Source organism: Chlamydotis macqueenii, chromosome 20, assembly GCF_036417535.1.
Source record: "Chlamydotis macqueenii isolate bChlMac1 chromosome 20, bChlMac1.mat, whole genome shotgun sequence".
NCBI classification, from domain to species: Eukaryota; Metazoa; Chordata; class Aves; order Otidiformes; family Otididae; genus Chlamydotis; species Chlamydotis macqueenii.
This window is the reverse complement of record NC_141575.1, coordinates 4,741,708-4,768,426: the sequence shown is the minus strand read 5'-3', so window position 1 is coordinate 4,768,426 and position 26,719 is coordinate 4,741,708. Positions and strand designations below refer to the sequence as shown.

General features: G+C 36.4%; 1 protein-coding gene across 2 annotated transcripts; it reads right to left on the bottom strand.

Annotated features, from left to right (window-relative positions):
- Window positions 1–1,616: 1,616 nt before the first annotated feature.
- Window positions 1,617–25,052, bottom strand: CCDC180 (coiled-coil domain containing 180). 2 transcript variants are annotated; one of them, XM_086763805.1, is made up of 34 exons: window positions 25,008–25,052; window positions 24,788–24,916; window positions 24,484–24,594; window positions 23,356–23,451; window positions 22,941–23,104; window positions 22,599–22,718; window positions 21,977–22,056; window positions 21,196–21,284; window positions 20,578–20,700; window positions 19,770–19,943; window positions 19,014–19,129; window positions 17,601–17,727; window positions 16,554–16,617; window positions 16,248–16,477; window positions 15,442–15,659; window positions 14,790–14,965; window positions 13,478–13,658; window positions 12,793–12,939; window positions 12,370–12,514; window positions 12,029–12,145; window positions 11,512–11,610; window positions 11,039–11,152; window positions 10,275–10,474; window positions 9,504–9,574; window positions 8,594–8,726; window positions 8,113–8,187; window positions 7,250–7,316; window positions 6,770–6,911; window positions 6,159–6,319; window positions 5,489–5,626; window positions 4,318–4,429; window positions 4,008–4,113; window positions 3,330–3,468; window positions 1,617–1,943 (listed from the first exon to the last, which is right to left on the bottom strand). In XM_086763805.1, the coding sequence occupies exons 1-34, from the start codon at window positions 25,035–25,037 to the stop codon at window positions 1,812–1,814; spliced, it is 4,326 nt and encodes a 1,441-aa protein (XP_086619931.1). In that variant the 5' UTR covers window positions 25,038–25,052; the 3' UTR covers window positions 1,617–1,811. The 2 variants fall into 2 exon arrangements, with proteins under 2 accessions (XP_086619931.1, XP_086619930.1); XM_086763804.1 differs by having other exon boundaries at window positions 16,233–16,477; window positions 16,578–16,617.
- Window positions 25,053–26,719: the final 1,667 nt, after the last annotated feature.

The following is a 26,719-nucleotide window of genomic DNA, read 5'->3' as shown; positions in this document are numbered from 1 at the left end:
TGCTACACCGATGCCAGGATTTTCTACTGCCACGTACCTGACCTTGTGCTTGATACTTCTGACACCTGTAAAATGCAGACGTGTGCAGAGGAGGGTTCAAACAGTTGCTTTTCAATCATTCTTTGCGAGCTGGCTTTGCGAGTGGGTAAGGCAACCTACGCCAGTACTTTACTTGCCCTTCTCATCAGGAGGCTTCCTAATTTCCAACCAGGATCGCACTTGCTGCAATTTAGGTCTACACATTTTTATGAGTGATCGTGCACCTGGAGACTCCCTTGATGTATCTGAAGTCGATGATGTTTTGTTTCCTCTTCTATTCTGTGAGCTCAACCACCACAACTCAATCTTCAATCTTTCTTTGTGATTGTTAACTAAGACCCGTGACTATTTCTGTCAATTCTGTTTTATCTCTAATCAGTCCGTTCTCACAAAGTGTGGTGCCAAAAACAAACCAAATACTTCTGCTGAGCGCTCACCAGTATCGAGTAAAGCAGGATTACCTCACAAAACTGAAATGCTGTGACAGATCATATATTCCTATATGACACTTGCTTACTTTGCAAGAACACAGCACTGGTGATGACATTCAGCCTGTGGCCAAACATAGTCCACACATCTTCTCTACGGAACCTCTCCTAGCCAGGTCTGTAACATATAAATCTTCGTACTTGACTTTATGGATGTATGCTCCATTTTCAGGCTTGCTGTTTTTCTAAAACATGTTTCTTTACAGAGTAAACATCTGATCCCTCAGGAAACGTAATACACATATTTTGAAATATTACATCATTAGGAGCACAGCTGATGCATTCCCTCTTCACTTCAATTTATCTGTAACAAATCTGCAAGAACCCTGGAGACAGACGAGTTCAGCACATCTCCTTGCATCTAAAATTATCTTATTGGCATTTACTGTATTTGTCCTCAACTGATTTACAACTCTAGGGTTCACACTGAACGCAAAGAAAAATGAAACAGATGTGGTTGCAATTAGTGACGGAATCTCCTAACAAACAAAAAAATGGCTAAAGCATTTTTAATAGTTACTCAGGTTTCTCAAATTTGTTCAGAGTTTTTTAAAAGCGATAGGGTTGAAAGTAGCTATATTACTCCTAAATGAACTTGCTTGACCTCCCAGAACAAAGCAGTGCTTTATCTTTAAGTCCTGCTTTGGAAAGCATTCTGGATTGCAGATAAATACCTCACTTGTAGATCGTTCTGTGGAAAATACTCTTTGCAGACCAACTATTTCAGATTTCTAAACCTGTATTTCAGATTTCTAAAACTGAAGTAGCAAGCTGCGAGTAGTGTCGTTCAGAATGTGAAGAAAGAGAGGATATCTGTGGGAAGGGCTTCATCTGTGCTGAAGAAAGAGTTTCCTTGCTGGACTCAATTATTAAACAGGCTGCCTTTGACTATTATAAACTCAGACTGTGCTATGACACAGACATATTCAATCATGCCAAAGCCTTGAACATGAACTTCAGTACAAATCCACTGCTTGAGCTTCTAGTTTCTCAGATTCTCATACTGCAGCTAGCACCACGATGAGTTAACTTTACTCTGGCTGAGATCCAACTAGGAAGTATTGCACAGAGTCTACATTTCATTTGCAGTACATTCGTCAGATTTTTTATTTCAAGAGGCAAAAAAAAATAGCTCCTTTCATCGTTGCAGTTGTTCAGTGCTATAGAAATTTAAAAAAAATAGAAAATTCTGTTGGACTACATCTGTAACATCACCGACATTAGTACAAACTTGTCAGTTTACACCAAGACTGATCAGATGGACGCCAGCGAGACTGACTGATCTCATGTATAGAGTTGCTTAATCTTCTGGATGGATTGTTTCCACCAGTCTTCCCAATGCCGAGTTGTCAGCAGCTGAGCTGTACTTTCTTCCTTGATCTGGGCAAACTCCTGCTCAAGTTTACCTTTGTATTTCTGCATAAAGAACAACAACAAAGGACAAAATTGGTAGTGATGAAATGTAATTTTACTTTGCCTAAATCCAGGTCCTGATCCACTGTGTCAGAAGATTGCACGCAGGCCACTTATTTTCAGCCTTTGACAACAGTATGAACAGTGCATTATTCACTGCCTCCTTTCTGTGTTCCTTTTAAAGACTTCTGAAACAAAATTATCAGCAATATTTAATTTTGCTAAAAATGCAAGATCTTAATCTCACTTCTATTAGCTCCTAAGATTAAAGAGCTGCTTTCTCTAGAGAAGAGAAAGGAAAGCATGCATCTCAAACACAGAATGAACTCTGGCTCTTGCTAGAACTTCCTAAGTCATAAGTATGAACTGAACTATTACAAAGCTGCAAAAAAGGTATTTTACCTAAACAGAAACTTGTAGACTACCATGAAAACCTCAAGGCACATTTATTAAAGAGTATGCTCCAAAATATACAATACTGTATTTTTAATGCAACATACATTTAGGAATATATTTCTGTGGCACGCATTTACTGTATCACACCCTGCTGACAAACTACATTCACTTCAAAACTGTACTGTAACCAGGTGCTTAGATATCATAACTAGATACATAAAAACTATAAATTTGCATGAGTGTTTTATGGCATTTGCCATTGTTGACAGTGTATTTTACATTTCCCTATTAAAAAAAAAAAATATATATATATTAAAATTAATTCAGTTCACTGGAAGTATGTTTACTTCCAGGACAGATGCATAAACACTGACCATTTATTTCCAAATGATTTAATGTAAGAATATTCTCCTAATTCTGAACACTATTGTTTCACAAGCTACCATCACTGCAAGTGAGAGTCTCAGAATTGTCTGAAATGTGTTCATTCTTCTAGCAGACTTAGTGAAGAAAGAGTCATCATTTCTACAGTGGAAACAATGCTCTGTGATGGTTCAGGATGTAAGATAAGGTGTAGGATTCTTACAGCCCTTCACCTTTTATGGAAAAATCAGCCTTTGTGATCCAAGTCTAGAACTGTATGCTTTAGAAAGAAAGGTGAGGGAAAACAAGCTGCACTGAAATGGCACTGGGGCAGCAGCTACTTTCTGAATTGTGATGCCGCTGAAATACATGAAGTGTCCTGTTTCTGACAGCATCCATGCTTCTCCATTGTCATGTAGCTGAGAGGGCTCCCTGAGAAACCAACTGTCTCTGCTTTTGACAACATCAGAGACATACATGAGAGAGTATTTCTACACATGGTGAATATGGCTTTAAGATCTGAAAACACTGTGTATATTAAAAACTAATACATAGCTATAATTTTATTCTTAAAAAAACCAAACCCACAACAGCAGCAGCCCCACTCACAGTCCTTTCCCACAGACCAACCTTGTATGCAGCATCTCTTGCTTCTACTGCTGCTACATGTCCCAGTGTAGTCTTAGCTGTTTTAACTGATGCAGTTTCTCTGCAAAGAATATAGTCTGAATCGTCTGTAAGAGTAGTCATGGGTATCCCTGGCCAAGTCCTTTAAAAAAAACAAACCAAAGAAAGAAACAAGCCACATCAGACAGAAAGTTAGAAAAGAGAGCAGCTTATATTAATTCATGGTATTTGTACTTAAAGTGCAAAAGATTAAATGTTTGTTTTAATCTCCACAAAGAGATTACCTTAAAAACTACCTTATTTAGTACAACTACCTTTTCTTTTAGAATTTCAGAGTCTCTGCACAGTAAATAGAATTCATATGTTCTGAGTGAAAATACACAGTATATTCATAGATTTGAAAGTGCTAAATTGATAAATAGTGGCTAGCAAAGTGGCATAGCAATAAAATTGAAATTGTATGTCTTTGTAATACAATATGTAATTCCTTTTTATTCATTCATTTATTCTTTAAAACCATGACCCACCCAAATTGCCTCATAACCGGTTAAATGACGTTACTATGATGAGCATAGAATTCAGCAGTTTCAACAAGTGCAGCAAAAAACTGAGGACAGTGTCTGATATCAGTTTAGAGAAGAGAAATTACATAGAACACTGTTCAGTATCTTCAAATCTTACCTACTCCCCCATTCCACTAACTGTTTATCTTCACAGATTTCTAGAGGAAGTTCAGCTTGTTTAGGGTGGATTACAGTGGATGTCTTCTCTGTCGGTGTTTCAGTTTCTGGGAGATAACAGAAGATAGACTCAGCAGCTATATGCAGCTAGGTGCTCTTCACTTTCAAGAAATAGCTTGGCATGGTTGATCATGCAAATCTTGCCATTTAAAGTACTACAGCACACAAAAGTCTCCTCTTCCTAGGAAAAGTCTGCTGCAATCTTTGAGAAGGAAGCGGAGGCCTGAACAAGCAGTCTTCTCTTTACTTACTTGCTACTTGCACATCATCAATAGTGATGCTTTCATCTAATTCCAGAAGCAGCTTTTCAGTGAGGGCAGCTAGTGCAGAAACAAAGTTCTGAGCACACTCGGCAGCACAGTCCTGTTGGAGACATTGGAGACAAATGAGAGGAATTCCTTTGATAATTTGATCTCCTCTCCTTTATCTCCGAAAGAACCACACAACTATCCAAGCTTGATGTTTTGCAACAGCTGCAGATGCTCTAAGTTGCATATAAAAGGGTCTAAAAGTGCCTCTGTGCAGTATTCTCAACACTACCTGGTTACCTAAGGTAACGTACAAAAAGCTATGGAGTTCTGTGTATAGTTCCCCAGCAGTTAAATATTTGGGTTAAAACATCTAAACCTGATAAAAACAGCTACCTGTAAATGCATCCTTCTGCCAAAGCAAAGGCCATTTTGGAATTTGGATACTTTGGGTGGAAGTGCTTTGGCCAGGTATTATTCTAAAAGAGAGCATGTGTGTTTCCATGTGTGTATGCAGAGCTAAGAGCAGAAGGAGATATTACTTCGTAATTAAAAATATATATACTCTGCAAATAGTATAGAATTCTTCTTCTCAGTAAGTGGTCTGAGAGAAGTAAACAAAGAGCTTTAACGCTGAGGAATTGACCCTCAATAACACTAGAGGATGGAGCAAGAAAAGTGTTTTGGTTCCTGAATCTCTCCTGGAAAATTCTTCTTATTCCAGTTCTCACCTTGTGTAGAAAAGCGACAATTATTTTGACATGTGAATGACACTAATGAAACGCACACAGAAGACTCTGCCAGGCATCTGTTGTCTGCAAGTAATATAACTAACCAGAGGATGTCACTGTTGCTCCCAATTTAGACTTACATCCAATAATTCTACCATTAAGATCTGTAATCTCTTCCTCAGTATATTCTATGAATGATACAAAGGATCAGTTAGTTCCACAATAAATGTATTCATGTCTACATGTGCACATGCATTTATGGATAAATTGATCTAATGCTGATAATACATAACTTAAAGGTTAGAAGATATATGAACAGGATTGCCTAAAACTGAAAACATTTTCCAGTTTACTTTCGATGGGGAGGCAAAATGTATCCAAGATGTACTCTCCTTTCCAAATGCAACATCTAAGTTGGTATTAAGCAATGGCTTCACAATTACCTGCAGCATCTGTATGTTGAGACGAATACCATCAGCTTGGTCTTTTTGCCTTTTTATTTCCTCTTGGCACAAAGCATCCAGCTGAGGTAAGTTGTCTGGGTGTCCCAGGGAGGGATGTAATTGGTTCTTGTGCACAGCCTTTAAGTAAATATGTAAGGAAGAAATGACTTCAGTAAAGAATGTGCAATTGAGTCCTAACAGGAAAGAAGTAAAACCCACACATTTTTATATAAAAGTATTCATAAAGACAAAATTTAGTGTATTCCTTGGCTGTCTAGAGATAAACCTTGCAGTGTAGTATATACTAAACGGCCTATCTGCTGGATAGTCATAGTACCTACACACAAGTGCATCCATAGAGTATGAGCTGTATAGCCATACCACAATGTCACAGCCCTTAAAAGAGTTTACAATCTGAGTGTAAGATGACAGGCAGAGCTGTACAAGATTATAAAGAAGCAGCCCAGTGCAGAGAAGAGACTGAGTTGCTAGAAATACAAAGCTTCCAGTAGTACTACACAGACTAACTGCAAACACAAACAAAATCTGTGTCTAGCTCAGCAGTGAGTGATTAAGCAAACACTGAGATTAATAAAAAGAAAATTTTATAATTCTGATGCATTTAGCATTGCTTACACTGGAAGCATTCCAGTATGCCCATGATACACACCTTCACATTCTCCCAGTCTTCCAGCTGTTTCTTGAAGCGCTGCCAAATCTGACCAGTGGAATAGCTGAGCTTCTGCTCGTGTTCTTTTAAAAGACCTTCAACTGCCAACTGGGAGACATAAGGGAACTCCTTCTCAAACAACTTCAATTGCTTCTGAAGTTCTTTTTGGAAAAGACAGGGTGTTTATGTGACACAGAAGTATTCATTGCCAAGAAAAAACAAAAAACAAAAACAAAGCAAAAAACCCACAACACTCAGCCAAGTTGAATGTACAAGGCAGGGGTCAAACAACCTGGAATTTTCTCTCACAGAGATTGTGTCCCTGTCATTCCTTTTTCTAGGCCTAATGCTTTGAGAAACATACACTTGCTAAAAGATGTGACCTTGTACAGGTCTTTCTGTTTAGTCAAGGGCCCTTCTGCTACACTTTTTGTAACTGATTATATATATAAAGAATATTGGACCAATTTGCAGTAAAATCAACCAGAGTTCTTCCACTGAGTGTGACAGATTAAGAAAGCTACATAATTCTCAATCACTGTAATTTTCAGTTTACACAACTGAAAAATTAGATACACAAGAAATTAAAAGTCTTAACTGAACAAATTTACCTATAAGACAGGAGTTGTAGTAATCATCTGTCTGACTCTGGTATGACAATAGTTTCTGTCCAAACAATTCTGCACAGTCTTCAAATGTCTCTGGCAGATCTTCAGGCATTGTGGTTTGAGGCTTCTTTTTTTGATAGAACTCCTTCAGTAGGTAAAGATAAAACAAAAAAGTTGTTGATGACACATTCAAACAAGTCACATCTAGGCATGTAACAGCAATAGAGATACATAAGGCTACCAAGCACCCTGTTGTTGGAGACCAGGTTTCTTCCTTTGGTTTGGAAATGCTTAGTTTATATTTTCAAGAAACCTGTGATTAAAAATACGCTGTGTCAAATACTATCTAAAAATGAAATGCACTGGTGAAGAAAGCCAAGTTTTTGGATGGCCATCCAAACATTGTAAAGAACCAAATTATTTAGCTGACACAGAAACAGACCTATGAAAGTAGAAGTTACTGAAAACACTGGGTTTTCTTACCTTAGCAAGATAGAGCAAGTTGTTATTACCCGTCCAGAGAATATTCATAATAATCCCCTTAAAAGTACTGAAAACAAACAAAATTTTAAAAAGTTAAAAAGACAATCAGACTGTAAAACTATCACATTAGCAATAGTTACTGTTTTTCAAATATTTTGTTCAGGTTTATTTTAATACATTTTTCAGAGCATATGCAAATAAATCTTCAGAATGTTTAAAAACTTCCACTCCCATTAGAACAGATTCCCTTCAGAAGAAGCAAGGACTCTGAGATACTGTAAAAATTACTGGAGAACACCTCCACATCACTAGACCAAAAAAAGCAATCTTCCACAACTTCCTGTACTGAAAACTTACCTTAAGAGCTTACCGTGCATTTTAGATAAACCAAAAATATTTGGAGGTGGGTCTAGTATTTACTGAAAGTATTTCGAAACACAGTGTAGAACAAAATTCCCAAGGACTTAAACATCTTAGGCATTAATTTTTATAGTTTTCCTATAAATGAAATATTGAGCACAAGAATGCAAGTCTAAAATTTATTTATCTTCCTAGAGGCAAAAGTAACTGAAAGACAGGCTATTTTATATTTTTCAATATACATTTTATATTTTGTAAATATACATTTGAGACATTAAATTGAATAAAATGGATGATTTTTCCATTCACTATTATTATGCTGCAAAAAGGAACTGTTCTGTAACCACTTTGACCCATAAATATCAAGGTTAAATACCTAAAAACTTAATGGTGAAATCTATAGTTTGCAAATACAAATAAATAAATAGATAGGTAAATAGATACATAGGTAGGGGTTTTTTTTTGCAGATTCACTTCTATTTCTGCAAATGCACATGACTTACTCAGATTCTGGAGGCTTCTCTCCAAATATCTGGAATTTCTTGTCACTGAGAACTGATTTGGAGAGTTTGTTTGTCCTAGGGAGGCAAAACATTAATTTGAAACTACTCACAAGTATATTCCTTCTCTGACTGATTATTTAAGCTAGTCAGTCATATGATGGACGTGAAAATGAAGACAAAATGGGGAAAATGTAATTCTAAAACTAATATTATAGGAAAACAATTTTTTGATGGAAAAAAATTCTTGGAATTCTCTTCTCAAAGGCTCTTCAAAACTTTTCTGTTGTTTTCACTATTACAGTAGCTCATTTCATCTATAAAACACAATCAGGGAAGGGATCCCAAATGGTAGGCAGAGATGGAAAGAAGGCTAATACAAATAAGCATTAAGAATTTGTCAAAGAACAGGCAATGGACAAAGTTTAGGTAAACATCTGCATAGGAATAATATAAGTGGAATTTCTCCTTTCGAGGGTCCTACCTTCTTGTTGGCATGGTTTTGTTAAAAGATGACTTGTTAGTGGTCCGGCCTGCATAGCTGTAAGTAGCAGATTTCTGAGGACTTTCACCAGATCTATTTAAGCCAGAAGTCTTCTTTGATTTTGAACGAATTGCTTTATATTTAACAAGGAAAAATGAAGAATATTGTGTAAATGCCAACTGAAGTATTTGATATGGTTATATAGTTGGTGTTCTCATTTCTATAATGTTTCTTTACAACATTAAGGGGACAACTGTAGGAACAATGATTTCTGGCACAGAACTGAAGTAACCCAGCAGGGGCAACAGCAATAAAAGTTGTGCACTGGGGAAGAGTAACAGGAATCTCACAGAAAGGATGTAGTAGATGGGAGCAGATTTAAAACAACATTAAGGCAGGGAATAAGTAGGAGAATGAGTGGGCTCCATTAATAGTCTTGGCTGTGATGAGGACTTAGGAATGGGGAAGAGAGAGAGGATATCTTTGGAAGTGGCTGGAGGAGTCAAGGGAAGAGAGATGAGGAAAACGGGAGCACTAGGCAGGGAGCAGTTTGGGTCACCTCTGCACTCACCTTTGAGTGAATGATAATACACTGTACAATTACAATCCCTGATCCCCTACATATTTTCATGACTTCTAATTCTTTTCTCCATCCCTTTTCCCTTTTGCTGTCACAAATATGGGTGCTCTTGATTAAATTATTATCTAATTCTGCAGCTTTCATTGGTTAAGAGCCCAAAATCATCTTATTACGGCAAAGTAGAGATAACCTAGAAAAAAGTTAGGATGCCGAATTCTTTTCCGAGCTAGCATGTAAGCCACTGGTGTGGAACATGCTAGACCCGCCCAGTGATACGCTAGGAATGACAATTTAGATGAATGTAATATATTAAAAGAAGTGGTGGCACACCTGATCCTAATGAATGCAAACCATCATTTCTCTCCTGAATTAGGCTTGAAGATTTTTCAGGTGGCTGAATTCTGAAACAAAAAAAAAGAGCTAATTGCCTATGGGATACCCTGCTATTTTAAAGATCTCTATTCTTACCATATGCTAAGTGCAGTTAAATTTCAGAAACAATATTTAACAGATAGGATTACACTTAAAACTGACAATGTAAATTTAAGTACTTTCATTGCAGTACCTAGTTGTTTAACTTGAATTTCAGAATTTCAAGAAGCAAAACTGCATTAAAATATTTATTTGCAAATCAGACACTTGTAATACTGTTCATTTCACACTGTATGTTCATTTAACTATGTAGCATGTAATCACCTTTTAACTAAAATAAGGCTCTAGAATACAAAAATTTAATACCTGAAGTTTATCATAGTGCTACAAACTAGATGTCACTTATTCCTCAGAACGGGGTATTTTTGGCTGTTATAAATCTTGCTCTTAAAAAGAACGCAGTCTCAACCACACTCATTTTTAAAGCTAGACTGATCAGAAAGCATGTAGTAGTATTACCCATGAACAATATATTCAATAGTTCTGTACATACAAAGGTAAACTACAAAATAGGAATTCAGAAAAACCTTAATATGCTTCTGAAACATAGATTCAAAAAATACTGTAGTGAAGCCCCCTGTACTGTTATCATGAGTCCTCCTGAAGAGGAGAGGTATATATAGCAAAGAAAATATATAAATAAAGACCTTTAGGCAAACAAGTACTTACTCAAGTAAATTTTTTATAAAGCTTATTGATAAGTCATCAAGTGCAGACTTTCCCATTCTGCTTGGATTTAACAAAGGAAATTTCTCAGGATCCAACCCCATCACCATCACTTTGTTCTGATCTCTGAGACACTCTCTTCGAATGGCAACAGCAATTGGACCTTGTAACATAACATCTGTTGCAAGAGGGGTAAAGTCCTCCTGAAATGGGAAGAAAAATGGAACCCTGTTGATTGCCTGGTAGCAGGCAATTAGTGAAAGCATTACATTTGTTACTGATTACTGAAGCAGGTCTTCCAAACATACACTATTTTGCTTCACAGGCTGAAAGTTTTTTGTAATTCTAGTAACGTTGTTACAGCTATACAGCTCTGCGACACTTAAAAGCAGCTAAGAGTAGATTCTCATGATGATCATAACCAGTATTTAAGTATATACCCTTAAAACAATGATCCACTGTTAACTACAAAATAGAGACAGACTTTCCAGACAAGGAAGGGAAAAAAAAAAAAAACCACACCACTTGATAAAAAAATTTCTGGACATATTTGATTTAATTATTATATAAAGAAACCCATGAAATATGTATCTATGAATAGTGCCACACCTTGAAAAGAAACTCTTGTAAAGGACTGAGCAACTCCTTGTGATGCTGCATGTCTTTAACATTTGGTAAAACATAGATTCTGAAAAACCTTTAAAATATATACACGTAAAAATTTACTCAACATTAAATAAAATATGGAGAGCTTAAACACTATTTACATTATCATGCTGGCTCATTGCTTTTACTAGCAAGCAGTCAAGATACCGGTTCCTCTTTTTCAGTTCTTCCAACACTACTTTGGCGAAATCATACAACTCTTCTGAAGTCAGAGCCTGAAAGATATGATAAAACAGATAGTAGGTACTAAAGTAGCTATATCAGACTTTTCAAAGACACTGACACTTGCATACAAGATCATTCAACTCTGTTCTGTCACCATTTTATTTACACATACATGGAAGCAATGAGATTGTAGAGAGGCTTAGGTTTTTGTTTTGCAAACAGGAGAACAGGTACAGGATCTTCCCGAGCAAAAATTCTGTGGTAAAGTACTCTTTCAGCCCACCTTCCCCAAATGTGTATAAATATGTCTGCCTCAAAAATATTAGTTTATACATTATACAAACATGCACAGTGAGTCAAATGAATACCAAGTCAAATTAAATAGCATTTCATGCTGATTAGAACTTACTTCTTTATCTGCAGTAGGATGAGCACACACATCTATCTTCTGATGGAGCTTCTCCAGATAAGAGTTTAATGTCGCTGCCTGCAAATTGGAATTTGCTACCTAAAGTAGAAGGAGATTTCTGGTGAAGTTCACTGGTGAAGTGAACTCTCATCCGAGGGATTTTCAGAAGCTCCACTCTTAAACCAATAAACTTGCTGGTAAAAACACTGAAATCACTGGTACTCAGAGGAAAAGCAGAAAACTATAACTCACAAATGCAACACTTTACTGCATGACACAAAAACGCTGGTCTATTCAGATGTACATACTCAACGTGCTGCAAGACCATACTGTCCCAGCACAGCTGCAGCAGCAGTGAAAATGTAGTTTTAAGTTGATAATGACAGAAAATAGGTTTTGAAAGAATATAAAAAGTCACTTAATGATTGTCCACTCTGAATTCAGCCAAAAATCTCTTCAGTGGAGTAAGAAAGAAATTATTATAATTTAAACAAAGTTCTGATGTTTCTGTTTGTACCTCTGATTTGATTTGCAGTTGTACATCTTTCAAAAGTCGCTGGATCTTCTCCATAAAGACTCGACTCGTGAAGAGATAAAAGAACTTTGTTTCAGGCCGATTGATAATTTCAGTAGCCTTTAAGAATGTCAGAAACAATGGAGAGAACTAATTAATTAACTAATTAATTTTCACTTTAAAAAACTTAAATAATAGAACTCACCTTTTCTACTTTTTTTTTTCCCACTGTGTAATTATCACACAGAACAGTCTTACAGTCCCAATCTGGGAGCCAGCTGGTTATAAATCACATCAAATATGCCAATATAATACATAATTTGAAAAAATGAAACTCTGCACACCTTCTTCAAGCAGCTTGATTTCAGTTTCTTCATATCTTTCTTGATCGATTTTTCAAAAGAGTCAATATGCTTACGTTCTTCCTGAAGACGCTTCCTGGAAGACTTTACCTCCTCAGGAGAAAAGTTACCTCCCTCCAAAAATGATCTGAAAGCAACCAGCAGAGTAAAAGCAGTTGGCTATGAGTTTTCCTTTTCTCAAAGGCTATTTTAGCTAAGCAGCCCTAAAACATATATATCAACACAAATGTGATGAAAACAGTATAATAATTGTGACTTAACAAATTAAATTTGTTTTTTTTTTTAATAGGAAACTAGATGAACAACAAAATAATCTTCAGTTTTACTGTTCTGCCTATGCAACAAACACTGATGCCCAGAAATAGGTAACTATTTATAAACAACACTCCAGTGAAATCTGCATACCTGCAAGCATTGAGAAAATCCACATTTGAATCCCTTAATTTTTCCAAAGCTTCCTCCAGATATTTCCGGTAACTCCTCATGGGAACTTTGATCTCTTCCAAAAGATTCTGTAGCTCTGAGTGCAGATTGTTGTTGAAAGAAACTAACCTAACAGCAAATAATAAAAGATCGGGAAAACATACAGAAAGAGGAGCACGTATTATGGTTCAGAGTCTGCTAGCTGTAAAGACATGAACTGAATCTGAGAACTCAAGAGTGTTTCAGCATTCTGAAAGCAAATCACTGAATTATGATTGTTTTGATGAACACTCAGAAGATACGAGCCAGCAGTTGATGCTACTGAACGAGCATCCTTCAAAACCAATTAGTCGATTGCTATTACTGCGCAGGTTCAGTAAACTGCATGAAATCTAAACAGATGAAACATCTTTTCTACTTTAAAAGTGCCAGCACTTTGAAAATATATGAAAGTTGTCATCCATTCAGGACTGATTTTAATTTCTTCATGGAGAGATAACAAAATCTAAAGAATTTTTATTTTCTTTAAAGTTTCATAAAGTAGTCTTCATTGAAGAGTAATGACATATAAAATAGATTCAAAATGCAAACCACAAACATGTCAGACAGCAATCAGGAGTATTTAACTATGGAAATTCAGAGTCAGCAACACCAGTGGCACACTTACTTCTCATTCATAGGAGCACTGAGGAGGACAGATTCCATGTCATGGATTGGTGAATGTAAGTTTTTGATAATGTCATTTTGCTGATCACGAAATTTGAGAAATTCAGCTCTCTCTTTTTTCAGAGCTTCCTCCACCTCTGCACAGTGGGTGTCTAGATGCTTTTTGTGAAGCAACAGTTCCACTGATAAGAAATAAATTTGACAACATGGTCATTATTCCCTTTTTACTGTGGACTGTCACAACCACCAGCCAACCTATTATCAGAAGCAGCAGTAAAATAAACAAATCCAGATCTCAGAGTGGCTAAAACATACAGATAAAATACATGTGATTCTGTTTCTTGTACTTTTGTCCCGTGTTTGACGTATATCCCTGGGAGCTCTTAATCCCTTCAAATCACAAATGTCTTCTGTTTGCCCTAAGCCCTCTTTTTCCTTTAGTTTTGGTCACTGCTAACACGCTAACATCTCCATTATCTCTCTGTTCGCTGTCTCCTAACGAAAGTAAAGGTAAAGGATTTTTTTTTTTTAATGGAAAATACACTTTTCCTTATTTTTGGGGGCAGAGGGGGAAATAAAATCATTTTCGGTCTCCCTTCTGGAATGACAGCTGGATAAATCAAGAGCCAGCCAATCAACCTCAAGAAAACTGCCAGAAAAGGTGCCTGTCCTCTTTGGAGGAAAAAGTGGGATTGAAAAATTATTTTCCTATTCTTTCACAAGAGATTTTTTCAGTTTATATGTTAAAGACCAACAAGCCTGTCTTAAATAATTTTTTTTTCCACAAGCAAAACCTGACACTTCTGATACAAAAAAAAGCTCTGATTAACGGTCAATCTGTAGCTGCTGAGCAGCGTTTCATACAGCTAAATCCTGCTCCTGTATTCAGAAGCCAAGCCCTGGCATCTCATCTCTCCCAACACTTGCTAATTCTTTTTCTGCAACACTTGAAAAATTATTTTTTTGTACATTGCAAACTCTTGTTAAATAACTTCAAGGAGAATGAAGATTCACAAATATTGACAATAGAAACTGAATGTTCTACAACTTTTACAATCAAGTCATTGATCAAGGCACTGCTGGGTATTTTCCAAACATAACATAGCACAAACCAGTATGGGCTATAGAAAAGAAACACCTTTTTAAAAATATGAGTAACATATTATACTAGGAACTAGTAGATGTTCTACTATTTCCTATTGTCCCCTACTATTGAGTGAACTGATGCTGAAACAGATTTTGGTCCACTTATGTTCATCTCTAAATGAAGATATGTAATACTCAGTAAAAAAAAAAAAAAAAAAAGTCAGTACCAGCTCTAACTTTGTAGATATTTTTCTCTATATTCTTCTGCTTTTGTTGACGTGAATGAAGATGCAGCTGCAGTTCTGAATTCAGCTCCTCTTTCTTGTGAGCTACAGAGACACTGGAGTTGGATAAGGACTCTGCAAACCATTTCTCCAAGTGTTCAAAAAAGCCGAGGCGAATCCTATGATTAAAAAAGAAATATCAGAGTGAGGAACAGTAAGTAATAAAAAAATAATTTATTAAATATATGAATTCTAAGGATTTAACTTCTGACTACAGGAAGATATGGTTTCACTACCATTTGCACAATACTGGTACAGTTTTTGAACAGGCTGTGTATTACTAAGTACCAGGCCCTTCACCTTCATGGCTCTGCAGGGAATTGGGGCAAATTACTTGCCCTTCTGTAATGTTTTCTCACTAAATAATTTTCTTTAAAAAAATTAACGTTTTTTAAGAGGTAAATGCTTGTGTGGTACCTTGAGAGCCAAGGATGAAAAGCAATATAAACATTTTCTCTTATAATTTTTTTAAAAAAGGAATAACATCAAAATAATTAGATAATTTTTGCATCTTTAGTCTAATGTTTCTTCTAAACAGCTGAAATTTGTTTGTTACCTAAAGGGAAAGAAAGAACATAAACTGTTTTCTACTAACCGTTTCTTCAGCTCTACAAACATGGTTTCTTCAAGAAGTACATATTTCAGGTACATAGGAAGTGATTCTTTTTGTTCATATTTTGTAAAATAAGTCTCTGGGATGCCAGTCTCTCCCGCCTCCTTAACTCCAATAACTGTGTAAGAGTTTCCACTAGAAGTGGAAAAGGTCTCAATGGCAACGTTAGAGCTTTCCACCTTGCTACTGCTGAACTTAGCCTAGGAAACAACACGAAATCATAATCTGTCACCTTTAAAGGTATAAGTGTATAATGAACTGTGCACTAGCTAACGTAAGAATTCTAAGGATATTAAGAATAACGTTCTCGTCCTCTATTTGGACAGAGAATATGCTTGGAAGTCTCAGTAGGAAGAGTCATCAATGTTTAAAAAGGTTTTTCTTACGATAATAAATTCATGTAACTAAAGACCTGAAAAAACTAATACTTAGATACAAATACAGCTTAAATCATCCACCATGACTTAAGAATACTATGATGAAAGAAAGAAAGATATTTCAAAAAACATTCTATGCAAAAGGTTTTTACAAGGGAAAAATCAGCGCATAAGGAATGATCGTAAACTGTTTTATCCTCTCCATTTACCCATGAAAAGGATCTAAAACCCTGACAGTCCAGAAAAATTAAAAACAATAGAGACTCTTGCGTGCTCTGTGTACAAACTAAATCTAATCTAAGGAATTTAGACTTACCTCAGCAAAAAGATTTCCTATTCATCATTATTTTGTGCAAGACCATCTTCACCTTCAAATTTATTCTCTTGTTCACTTACCTGTGTAAAGCTGACCCCCTCTTCTGCATGCTCAGATTCTTCACTTTCACGAGGAATACTCTCCCCATCTTCTTTTTGCTCTGTTCCTTCAGTTTCCTGTGCAAAGATCTCCTCATTCTCAACTGTACTTGTTTCTTCAGTTTCTCCTTGACAACCATCCGTCTTTTCTGCTCCTTCATTTTCTTGCACAATGCTCTTGGCTTGCTGCTCCACCAGATGTTCAGCTTCTGAAGCCTTAAGTAATTCTGCACAGTTAAAGCAGAGTTTTACTGGTCACAATCCAAAGAAATACAGATTGAAAAAACAAGCAAGCAAGAATACCTGTTTGCACCATTGCGGTAGTACTTTGATCTTGAAATGTGGACTCTATCATTCCTTGCAAGTTCTAAAAGCAAAACAACAAAGAAACACACACAATTTAAAAATAAGGATTTGCTTGCTGTTCTGGTTTAGCCCAAGTCACCACACAGTTTCTCACTCACCCTCCCCTTCCCCAGCAGGATCGGGGAGAGAAGTTGGAAGAAAGGAAAACCCATGGGTTGGAGATGAAGACAGTTTACTAGAATAGCAAAGGAAAACTACTATAATAACAGAATATAAGGATATTAATATATACAAAATGAACAATGCACAATTTCTCACCACCCCATGTCCCAGTGACCGGTACAGCCTGTCCTGAGCAGCGATCACAGAAACGAAACTGAGCAGCAGGCAGAGGAGCGAGAGGGAGAGAGCAAGAGATGTCTCCTCCCAGGGCATCCTCCACTTACATACTGAGCATGACGTTTACGGCATGGAATACCCTCTTTGGCCAGCTTGGGTCAGTTATTCCGGCTTATTCCTCCCAGCTTCCGGCACCTGCACCTTAGCAAGACCTGGAAAGCTGGACAGTGTCCTCTGTCTCACTAGCAACAACTCCTAACATCAGTGTGTTTGTAAACATTCTTCATATATAAAATCCAAAACGTATCAGCTACTGAGAGGAAAATTAATTTCATCTCTGCCGAAACCAGGACACTTGCTTATAAGAAATTCATATTCCTTCTCAAAATATTTGTATTTCAATAAAATGTATTCTTGAATGGATCATCTATCTTCTAAAGGAGCTGCAACACTCAAACTGATTGATACAATTTTGTTACCTTGCAGTTTTCTGTTTAAAAGGCAAGTGAATCTGCTGAAATGCAGTTTGTAACAAGGACAGAGTTAAAAATGTGGGACAGAGAAAGATTTTGGGTTTTCAGTCCTGTGGCCAAATCAATGCTTTAGTTTATATAATCTAAATTTTAAAGCTACTGTAATTTTTTCCAAAAATGAAATAGCAATCCACGAGTAACATTTTAAACCAGAAGTTTGTTTTCTTTGTACCTGTTTGAAGATTTCCTTTACATTGAAATATTGGCTGATGGATTTACTATAAGAAATCAATTCTTGCAAAACAGCTTCTGGATAATCCATTACTTTCTTCATTAAAACTTGGTTGAATGTCTTATACCTGTCAAATGTAAGGTCACTGTTTAAGACACTCAAGTATACATAAAAATAAAATGAAACATGACTACAATGGCTTTAAATCCAAATCTAACTTTTTGACCAACCTCAGAAAACCTTTAGGCTAAACATTGTACTATGTATGTTTAGCCTGAATACAATCACACCCTGGCTTGTTAGTAGAGATGAGTTCATTACAAATACATAAATGCACAGAAGTTAAAAATATTCACAATGAAGTATTTCAAATATTTCATTTTGGATGGGAAACCATTCGAGATCTGTGCTTACATAAGGAATATTACAAGAAATACTGACTTTCATTTTAGTCCTGTACCATGCTCAGCTGTGACTGAAGCTTTTCTGGCTTATTTTCATTTTATTTGGAAATGAAAACTAATGGTTCAAGCTCAGTCTCAATTCAATAAAAATCAATGTTCGCACCTGTCTTTATTTACATTTGCTTTTTCTCCTATATGGAGATATTTCAGATGTACACGTTCAAATGTTCAGATAATTACATTCCATCTCTACAACCTCTCACTGTATTTTCACTCACCTAAAAACGTATGCTACCTTTGTGTTTTCTTTTTAAATTGTTCTAGTGACTATAAAGAGTGCTGAATCAACAGCTCTAAACATAGTTAGAGCGTGAGGTGTGTGCATCTGCCTCTCAAGTCAACACCACTCTTCTAATACACCTCTGGTCTAAGACAGAAAAGACCTTCTGGGTGTGAAAATATAACTGCTTCCTCTCTGGCTACTTAATCCTCAAACCTTTTGCAAACATCTTCAGCAGGGAGAGTGGTATGTGCCAGTTTTGATGTGATTTTTTTTAAAGATGCAAATGCTTGATCATGAGAAATTTAACACAAAGTTTACCAACCAGTCCTCACAACTTTGAAAGGGATAAATCCATGAGCTCAGAGCACAGGTGAGGGCACAGATCTACTTTCTGATCCCTGCGATTCAACAATCTGAACTACTACATTTACCTTCTGAATAAATAATTATCCTATTGGCATGGATGACATAGTATACTACATGACAATATTGATCTACTATATTTTTTAAATTATGTCAGTATTCGTTGGTCATCCTTAGTCCTACTTCTAAAACGTTGATGTTATTTGCCTTAACCTTGTTCAATATGGAAATTATTTTCTTTTACGTTCTTGCATGAAGTAGCAAGCGGTGTTTTTCCGCACCTTCACACTACAGCATAAACAACACTACAACGAACATTCAAATATGCTTTACTTCTTAAGTTTGGCACTACAAAATTCATACTTAGCTCCAATGGCAGCTAAAGAAGAAAGGGCACTCTTCAAATATTTCTTCAGCTTTTCTTTAGAGCTCGCTGTTCTCATTTTATCCAAAGTTACACTCAGATTAGCTTCCTTCGTCTAAGACCACACAAAAACAACCCAGTAAGAGTTATTTAGTAATTACTAATACACTTCATAACTATTTAGGAGTCTAATTTAATAATGTACATATATGCTACACCAAGAGAGGAAGCTACCTTACCAAAACTTGTCTATTATGAAGATCTTTCACAGAAAATTAACATCTTTGACGTTGCCACCCCAAGTTGCATGATATACCCATAATACAAGAACTTTATATATAAACAAGACTCTATACTCACACAGGATCTTATGAGTAATAGAAAATTGCAGTGATTAATCCAGAAAATATAATCATTATCACAACTGTCATATCAAGAATAATATTTGAATGCTCATTAAGTGTGAATCAAGCCATTAGCAAAAAACGTACCTGACAGGATGAAAGTACCCTGTAAAAATTCCAGTATAAATGTCAAAGATTATACTTCAAATTTTATACCAGCTATTTTGAATTCAAGAGAGCTCTCTGCATTAAGAAGTCATAGAATCATAGAATGGTTTGGGTTGGAAGGGACCTTAAAGATCATCCATCTCTCTCCAGTTTAGAGATAAGGATGTTGTGTGGGACAGCGTCAAATGCTTTGTACAGGTCTTTTCTTTATATCATACCACATCCTTATTTTTATGTGTATACCTGTATTAAGTTATCCTGTTTCCATTTGCATTCATCTAATTTCTTCTGAAGTTCACCTTCCAGCTGGGACAGATTGAGTTGATGCACATCCCAGAGATCCATAGCCTCCTGAAAATAGCTGTACAAATCCCTGCAGTTCTGCTCATTCTGTTTAGCCACATCCTCAAAGTCTCTCTAAAGAAATACATTTAAGTGAAATGGAAATTATTAAACTGTTTGCTGGAAGGTGCAATAAGTGAGTAACGGGATATATGACATGATAAAAGGCTGTCTGGAAGTATGCTATCAGTATTCACCACAGTCTCTTCTACTTGGAGAGGAAAAAATAGTCCAAGTAAACTGGATAAGAATGCAGATTTTTGTTCTAGAAGCTGAGATATGAAAACTTCCATTTATTCTTCTGGTACTGCAAAGCATAGAATTACTAAGTTCTGCACATGCCCTGAAGTATCTGGCTATCTATTCTTTTAGGAACAACTGCCCAGTCATTTCCATGTATGGAATCATAAAAGACAGGGGAGAAAGAAATTTGGGAGATCATTTAAATCTATGCCTCTGCCTCCAGGCAGGATGAGCTATACCTAATTCATCCCTGACAACATATTATAAATAAAAACCAAACAATTATTAACTGTTCTCCTTGAATCACACTGAACTTTTTTTATTTGTGGGACAAGTGTTCAGTCACACCATGGACCTCTTTCTAACACAACATCAGTAGCTTAAGATGCATACAGCATTTCAGGCAGTAGCACAGGAAGAAGAGAGTGCTCCCAGAGAGTAATAAAAATAGACAGAATAAACGTACATCCATGTGTTCCAGTTCTTCTTCAAACTGACTTCGTAGTTTCTCAACCAACGGAAGTAACTCAGAATTCACAACTTCTTCAGCCTCTTGTTTTGTGCAAACATTCAGATTCAATAGGTTATCCTAAATGAAAAGAATGGTAAGTTATTGACATGAACGTAACGTAACATAACATACTGTGTGGCTTTTAGAGTGTATAGCTAAACTTAGTGTTTCTTCTTTTCCTGTGAATGGTTAAAGATTCAACCTCCTAGCTCTCACATTCTAGTAGTAAGCAGTATAATTCTATTTGGACACAAAGGGAGAAACTGAGGCAGAGAGGCGGAATTTTTCCCAAAATACGACAGATTCAACACAAAGGCTGAGAGTTCTGTCCTTGAGTCCTCTACCTAGGTGTGGGACAATACTTTCATTACTGTCAGTTGTTACTGCTTTGTCACATTTCAACTACAAATACCACATGCTACTGCGAAGCAAAATGGACAGTAAGTTTTCTAACAGAATAAGACAGAGGTTAAAAAGTAATTTCACTTGTTATCGCAATGTTTAGTGTATCCTCAAACCTGTATTACTGTTACCAACAAGCCTGCCAAGAATCCACAAAGGTATGATACTAACCTTGCACAACTGCATTTCCGCCAAACATTTTTGCTGGACCATCTCATACTGGCTGCAGATTTTTATCATGCAGTGCACATTGTGGGTATCTGAAGGGTATGGAAGAGCAGGCTATTGTAGATTTCTGCATTTCACAGTGCAGCGTGAAATGGAAACATGACAGAGGACCTGTCCTGAGTCTCAGCACAGGAAATACACCCCAGTAGTGTCTCCACAATTGTATAACACTATCACCCAGTAAAATAAGATGTTTTAATACAAATCTTTTAACCATTATGCTTTAAAGCAGTGAGTTATTTCCAGTCACTAGCAATTTCTTTGCTACTATACAGGCTACAAACATTAAGACAGGATGTGCTCTGGAAAAAGAGAAGGCAGATGCACAGAGGGAAGGCAGACTACAGGACTCAGAGAGAGGAAGCATCTCAAATACTTCCTCTCTCATTCTCCAAGAGGTAAAAATGAGTATTTTTGCGTGGCTGAGAACTGATCTGATTTAAAATTAACCTTCTGTTTTCCCCAGATTAATTCTAACCAGGTCCATTCCTGCTAGACCTCACCATGCAAAAATGCTTGTGCTGGCAAAAGGGAGATGATGCAACAGGCAGCTTATTTCGGTCATATTGCCAGCGCAAAGCAATTTAGAAGGTACATGGAAACACACGGAACGAAGAGTATAGCAAATATACTTTCAAAGCAACATTATGTCTCATTACTGCCTGCAAAAAAGAAAGAAATAATTGCTTGAATTGCAGTCTATTTTTATGATTTCCTAACTTACCTATACTTTCGTTTAAATTCACCAGAGATCCGTACCATTCATTTATTTCCATTTTTGTGTGTGTTGGAGGCAACAAATTACTATTGAAATAAGAAATAAAGAGTCAGATATCTTGAAATCCAACCCCATCAGTTCTTAAAAGATAAAATTATGAATCAGAGTAACCATACTAGTGTGCTTTATTTTACTTGCAGTCATATCAGCAACGAAAATAAGATAAGACGACTGCTGTTTTTCAAGGCCACTGTTTAGTGACAAGGAATCAACTGCAATTTGACTTATTGCTATATACATTGTAAAAGGAAAACTGTAACCACTGTAATGCGTTGCACCAAAACCATCACCTTGTCACGATGGACATTCAAACATAGCAGTGTTTGATCTCGACTCCTTTCTTAATTTATTATACAAATTAAACTCCCTCACAGAAATAATGTCTTGACAAGATCACCAATTTTTACTTATCTACCCATCCTTGTCTGCCCCTTTCTACTACATTTCAAATGTTAGTAAAATTTACTTTAGTGTTCCTGCATTTCTACGCCTCGATCGCTCACTGTTTAGTGTAACTGCTGCACCAAAAACCAAGAATGCATTTTTCTATTTCTCTCTTACGTCATACCCAAGATGCTGCAGAAACTCTAGTCTCCTTTCATTAAGTAAAATCTGATTTGTTATCATATTTTCCATTTCTGTTTTCACAGTTGGGGGATTCTGTATTTCTTCATTTGCCATAAATTCTCTGTAGGATGGAAAAATACATTGAAGTAAATATCTGATTGGGAAAATTTTATGTTTGAAATACAAATATAAAATATGTTCTACACATACCACAGAAAAAAGAATGCTAAGTTCTTTCAGTGTTTTCATTTCATAATGGAAAAATTATTAAACAGAAAACACAAATGAACACTAGTCATTATGTGTTATTAATACTCCAAAATATAATTGTAAAATTTCTGACCTGAAACCCTGAACCACATGGTTCTTTTGAATGAGCTTCCAGTCCTTGACTCTATCTTGCCATTTCAATCGATATAATAATTCCTTTTTCATCTCTGACTTCATTAGATTAAAGAACAGCTTGGAAATTGTCCTCTGATTAGCCAACAGTGCTCTGTTAATCAACTGTGTAATAAAAAATAAAAACAGGAATAAAAGCAGCAAAAAAAAAAAAGAAAAAGAAAATTGCTCAATCTATGTTAAACAAGGGGAAAAGAATATGACTTGTAAAGAATACGGTGTAAAATAGAAAACTCTCCTACACTGCAGTGATTGATAGGTAGAAATAATGCCATTCAGTTGGAAGACAGACATTCTGGGAATATTGAGATTGCTATTTTCTTGCAGGTAAAAAAAACTCAATATGAAAGATGTACCATGGCCTCATAATTCACGAGCCTGTGGACGTCAGCTGGCAAGAAGAAGGAAATTTCCTCCAGCACCACAGTATACTTCCTCAGCACATCTGTTATCTATCCAATAAAAAATAAGAACAACAACAAAAATCTGTATAATTAAAACGTCAGTTTTCTAAAGTAAGCAACTATATATGACTTTTTTTTCCATTAAAATAAATTCAATTGGCTGACAGATTGAAAAGTGAATCTTAAAAGACCTATTTTAAATATCTTAAATACTGGGTTTTTTAAAATATTTCATAAAAATAGTAACTAAAACATTCAATTTTGTTACTACTCAACTGATTTTTCTTTACTATCTGTGACAATTGAGTGCTCTGCAGACAGGCTGCAATCTGACTTTAAAAGCCAACTTCCTTTCAGATATCTGTAGTGAATTCATCCATGGTTGTTTTAAGCGTACAAGAAATTTAAGCAAACGTGACGATCTCTGGGATTTTACATGACTGATCAAACAGAAAAGTTACTGCTGATACCACTGGACCTATTAATCGTGTCTACATTACAAAGAGAGGACAAACTGACACAGGTGTAACAGATAGCTTTCGGTTGCCCACAAGGACAAAGCAGCAAGGACTTCCTTACGGACCATCCATTTATTTATGCAAACGTTTATTGTGATGCCAAATGACTTTGACAGGTCAGGCTGAAGCCTACATAACTGTAGCATCTCTGCTACTCATACCCAGCCTACCCAAACTAAAATTAGCTAGGGCACATCTGTGCACGTTCGCAGCTGCAGAATAGGAACTTCCCAACAAAATAACTTCAGATTTGATAACAGTTTGATCTAAATAACCCTGCAGAAGAATACAAGCAGCTCACATATTCCTTGCACCTTTAGTACAGGTAATTGTGGAAGAAACAAACACCTTGAAACTGGAAAAGAAGTATCTTCTCCTGATTAGGCGAGTGAAAAATGAGAGAGTGATCTATGGGTGAAAAGATAGTAATCACCTACACCACAGAACGCCTGGCAGACCTCTTTGACTCCTGTGGAAACAAGCTACTGTTTGCTCTGCATCCAGCATCACAAGCAAATAATAATTTTATGCTTAATTAACAGCTATGAAGACTACAGCTCACTTTATCAGCTCGACTCTCTTCACTCTTTTTTAAGGATTCATCCATTTCCCTAATCCACTTCTTTCTGGTCATGGATTCCTGATAGGTGATGTTCCACAGCTCTTCCAAACCCTGCAAGAAGAATTTACCCTCAATCTCACTGAAAAGTAAATGTCAAAAAAAAAAAAAAAAAAGCCCAAACAAACCAACCAACCCAAAAAATCAAGCAAGATTTATTTTAAAACTACATCAAGACACAAGAAGCTATGTTACGCAGACCAGGTACAAATAACTGAAGATGAGACAATGGCAAGAGCTGCCTTACTTCAATAGAGAAATCTTCCAGAGCAGCGTCAGACTCAATCTTTTTAAACAGAAGTTCAATTTTTCTATCTGATTCCAGCAATTTTGCTAGCAGGAGTTTTCCAGTCTCCAAAACAAAGGGTTCTATGTCCTAAAAAGGTAAAGAAGTCAGTCTGATCCTTTGAAGATTAGCCCCTGACCTTAGCGTAGCACTCTATCTGGATTACAAAACCCAGTCTCACCCTGGCAATGCAGGCAAGCTCCTGATACATTGAGGTTAGTGCTTCATCATGACGGCCTCGCCGGCGTTCTGACAGGCGTTCCAAGATATTACTCCTCGTTTCCTCAGGAACTGCCAAGAAAGAAGTGAGGATCATGTGGCCTGGAAGTGTTGCTGCAGAATACGTAACATCTGCACAATGAATCACTAAATCCACACTGTGACCTCTGCAGTTTGTGCAGTATAGTAGTTGTGCAGAATAATGAAGTGTATTTTACGATTTTCTTTGATTTTATTAATTTGTGATTTCTCAGAAGGATAAAAGCATGGAAGCTATTAAATAAATTCAGGTATGATGCAAAAAATTGCGGTCTCCAAGAATGAGATCTGCTTACAACATGTCTGCAATTTACCATCTAAACACAAACTGTGACTGACTGTTTTACAAACATTTTTTTCTATGAGCAGACTCTTTATCTTCAAAGGCACTTACAAATCACCAAAAATGTGTCAGGCAGTTTCTGAGCTTGATTTTATACCTTGTTCGGCTCAAACCATAACGTCTATGGTGGCTCCTAAGAACGCAGATTAAAATATCTGACATTAAGGAAAAGAAATTTTACCAACAAAATCAGGTAGGCCTCTGACTTCCTCTGCTGCACTTACACCTACACTTTTCCAAGCCTTTTGAAATGTTGTAGCTTCCCTGAAACAGAAAGAAAATACAGCCTTGACTTGTACTAAATACATAAGAGTATGGAATTGCAATCGGTATAATATTCAATTTAATTTGCAAAATGTAACATTTAAGTGAACATAAGCATCACTCTAACTTCAAAGAATATGGTTCAGAGAACTGGAGATGAGTTGGGATGAGTACTTATCTATCCTAGGCTGATCACAACCTCAAGTCTGCTGTGATGGCAGAAAAGCAATAAATGCTAAATTTAATATGTGTAAACTACAAAGACACAAATACTGTCTCTAAAAGGTATAGAAATCTATGAACTGTTAAGTAAGAAATGTGGAAACAGCCTATAACTGCCCACTGCTCTTCCCATCAGCTGGGGCACTGTTTCTCCTTGGGACAAGTGAGAATAAGGGTGTCATTATTCAGCAGAAGAGTTACGGTGAAATCGATGGATGCACTAATTTATTTTCTTGTTCATTACATAATCATTACTGCATCATCATGTAAACCGTTAACATAGCTTAAAATGTAGTTCAGTAATATATATCAGACTGGGCTTATATCTAGATTGCTTTGAAGAAAAAAAGACATACAATTCCTTTTAAAAAAGAAAAGCCATAGAACATGCCTGCCGTTGCAAATATTAGCCTGTTAATCTGCACTTTGACAGGCAGCAGCTCATTATACTCAATTTCCATCTGGCAAGGACACAGTCTGTTACAAATCAGTGCTGTGATCAAGAATTCAGGAGTGTCTAGCTCCCAATGCAAATCCTACAGCCTCATGCCTATAGCCATGAAGATATAATTGGGTTTTTATGCTTCTGTTCTCTACCTGTACATCGGTGCCTTTTCCGTGGAGTCATTGTAGAGGGTTCTTTCAACCCACTTCTGCTGGTAACACCATAGTAGCCTGGCATCAGTAGAAATTTCTGAATCCGTAACCAAAGTGAACTGTTCCCTCTTTACAGAAATCCTAGTCTTGTTCCTTACCTCATCCAAAGAGTGTACTAAGCGAACCTTCAAAAGAACCATAACCAAAAT

What these genes read in the sequence shown, in the direction of transcription:
- CCDC180 (XM_086763805.1), bottom strand. Translation starts at nt 25,037, where the DNA reads ATGTATCAGGAGCTTGCCTGCATTGCCAGG. An exon ending in TATCTACAAAGTTAGAGCTG is followed by an intron (nt 13,659 to 14,789) that starts GTACTGACTTTT and finishes ATTTCTTATCAG; the next exon opens with TGGAACTGTTGCTTCACAAA. An exon ending in AAGACTGGGAGAATGTGAAG is followed by an intron (nt 5,627 to 6,158) that starts GTGTGTATCATG and finishes ATTTACTTAAAG; the next exon opens with GCTGTGCACAAGAACCAATT.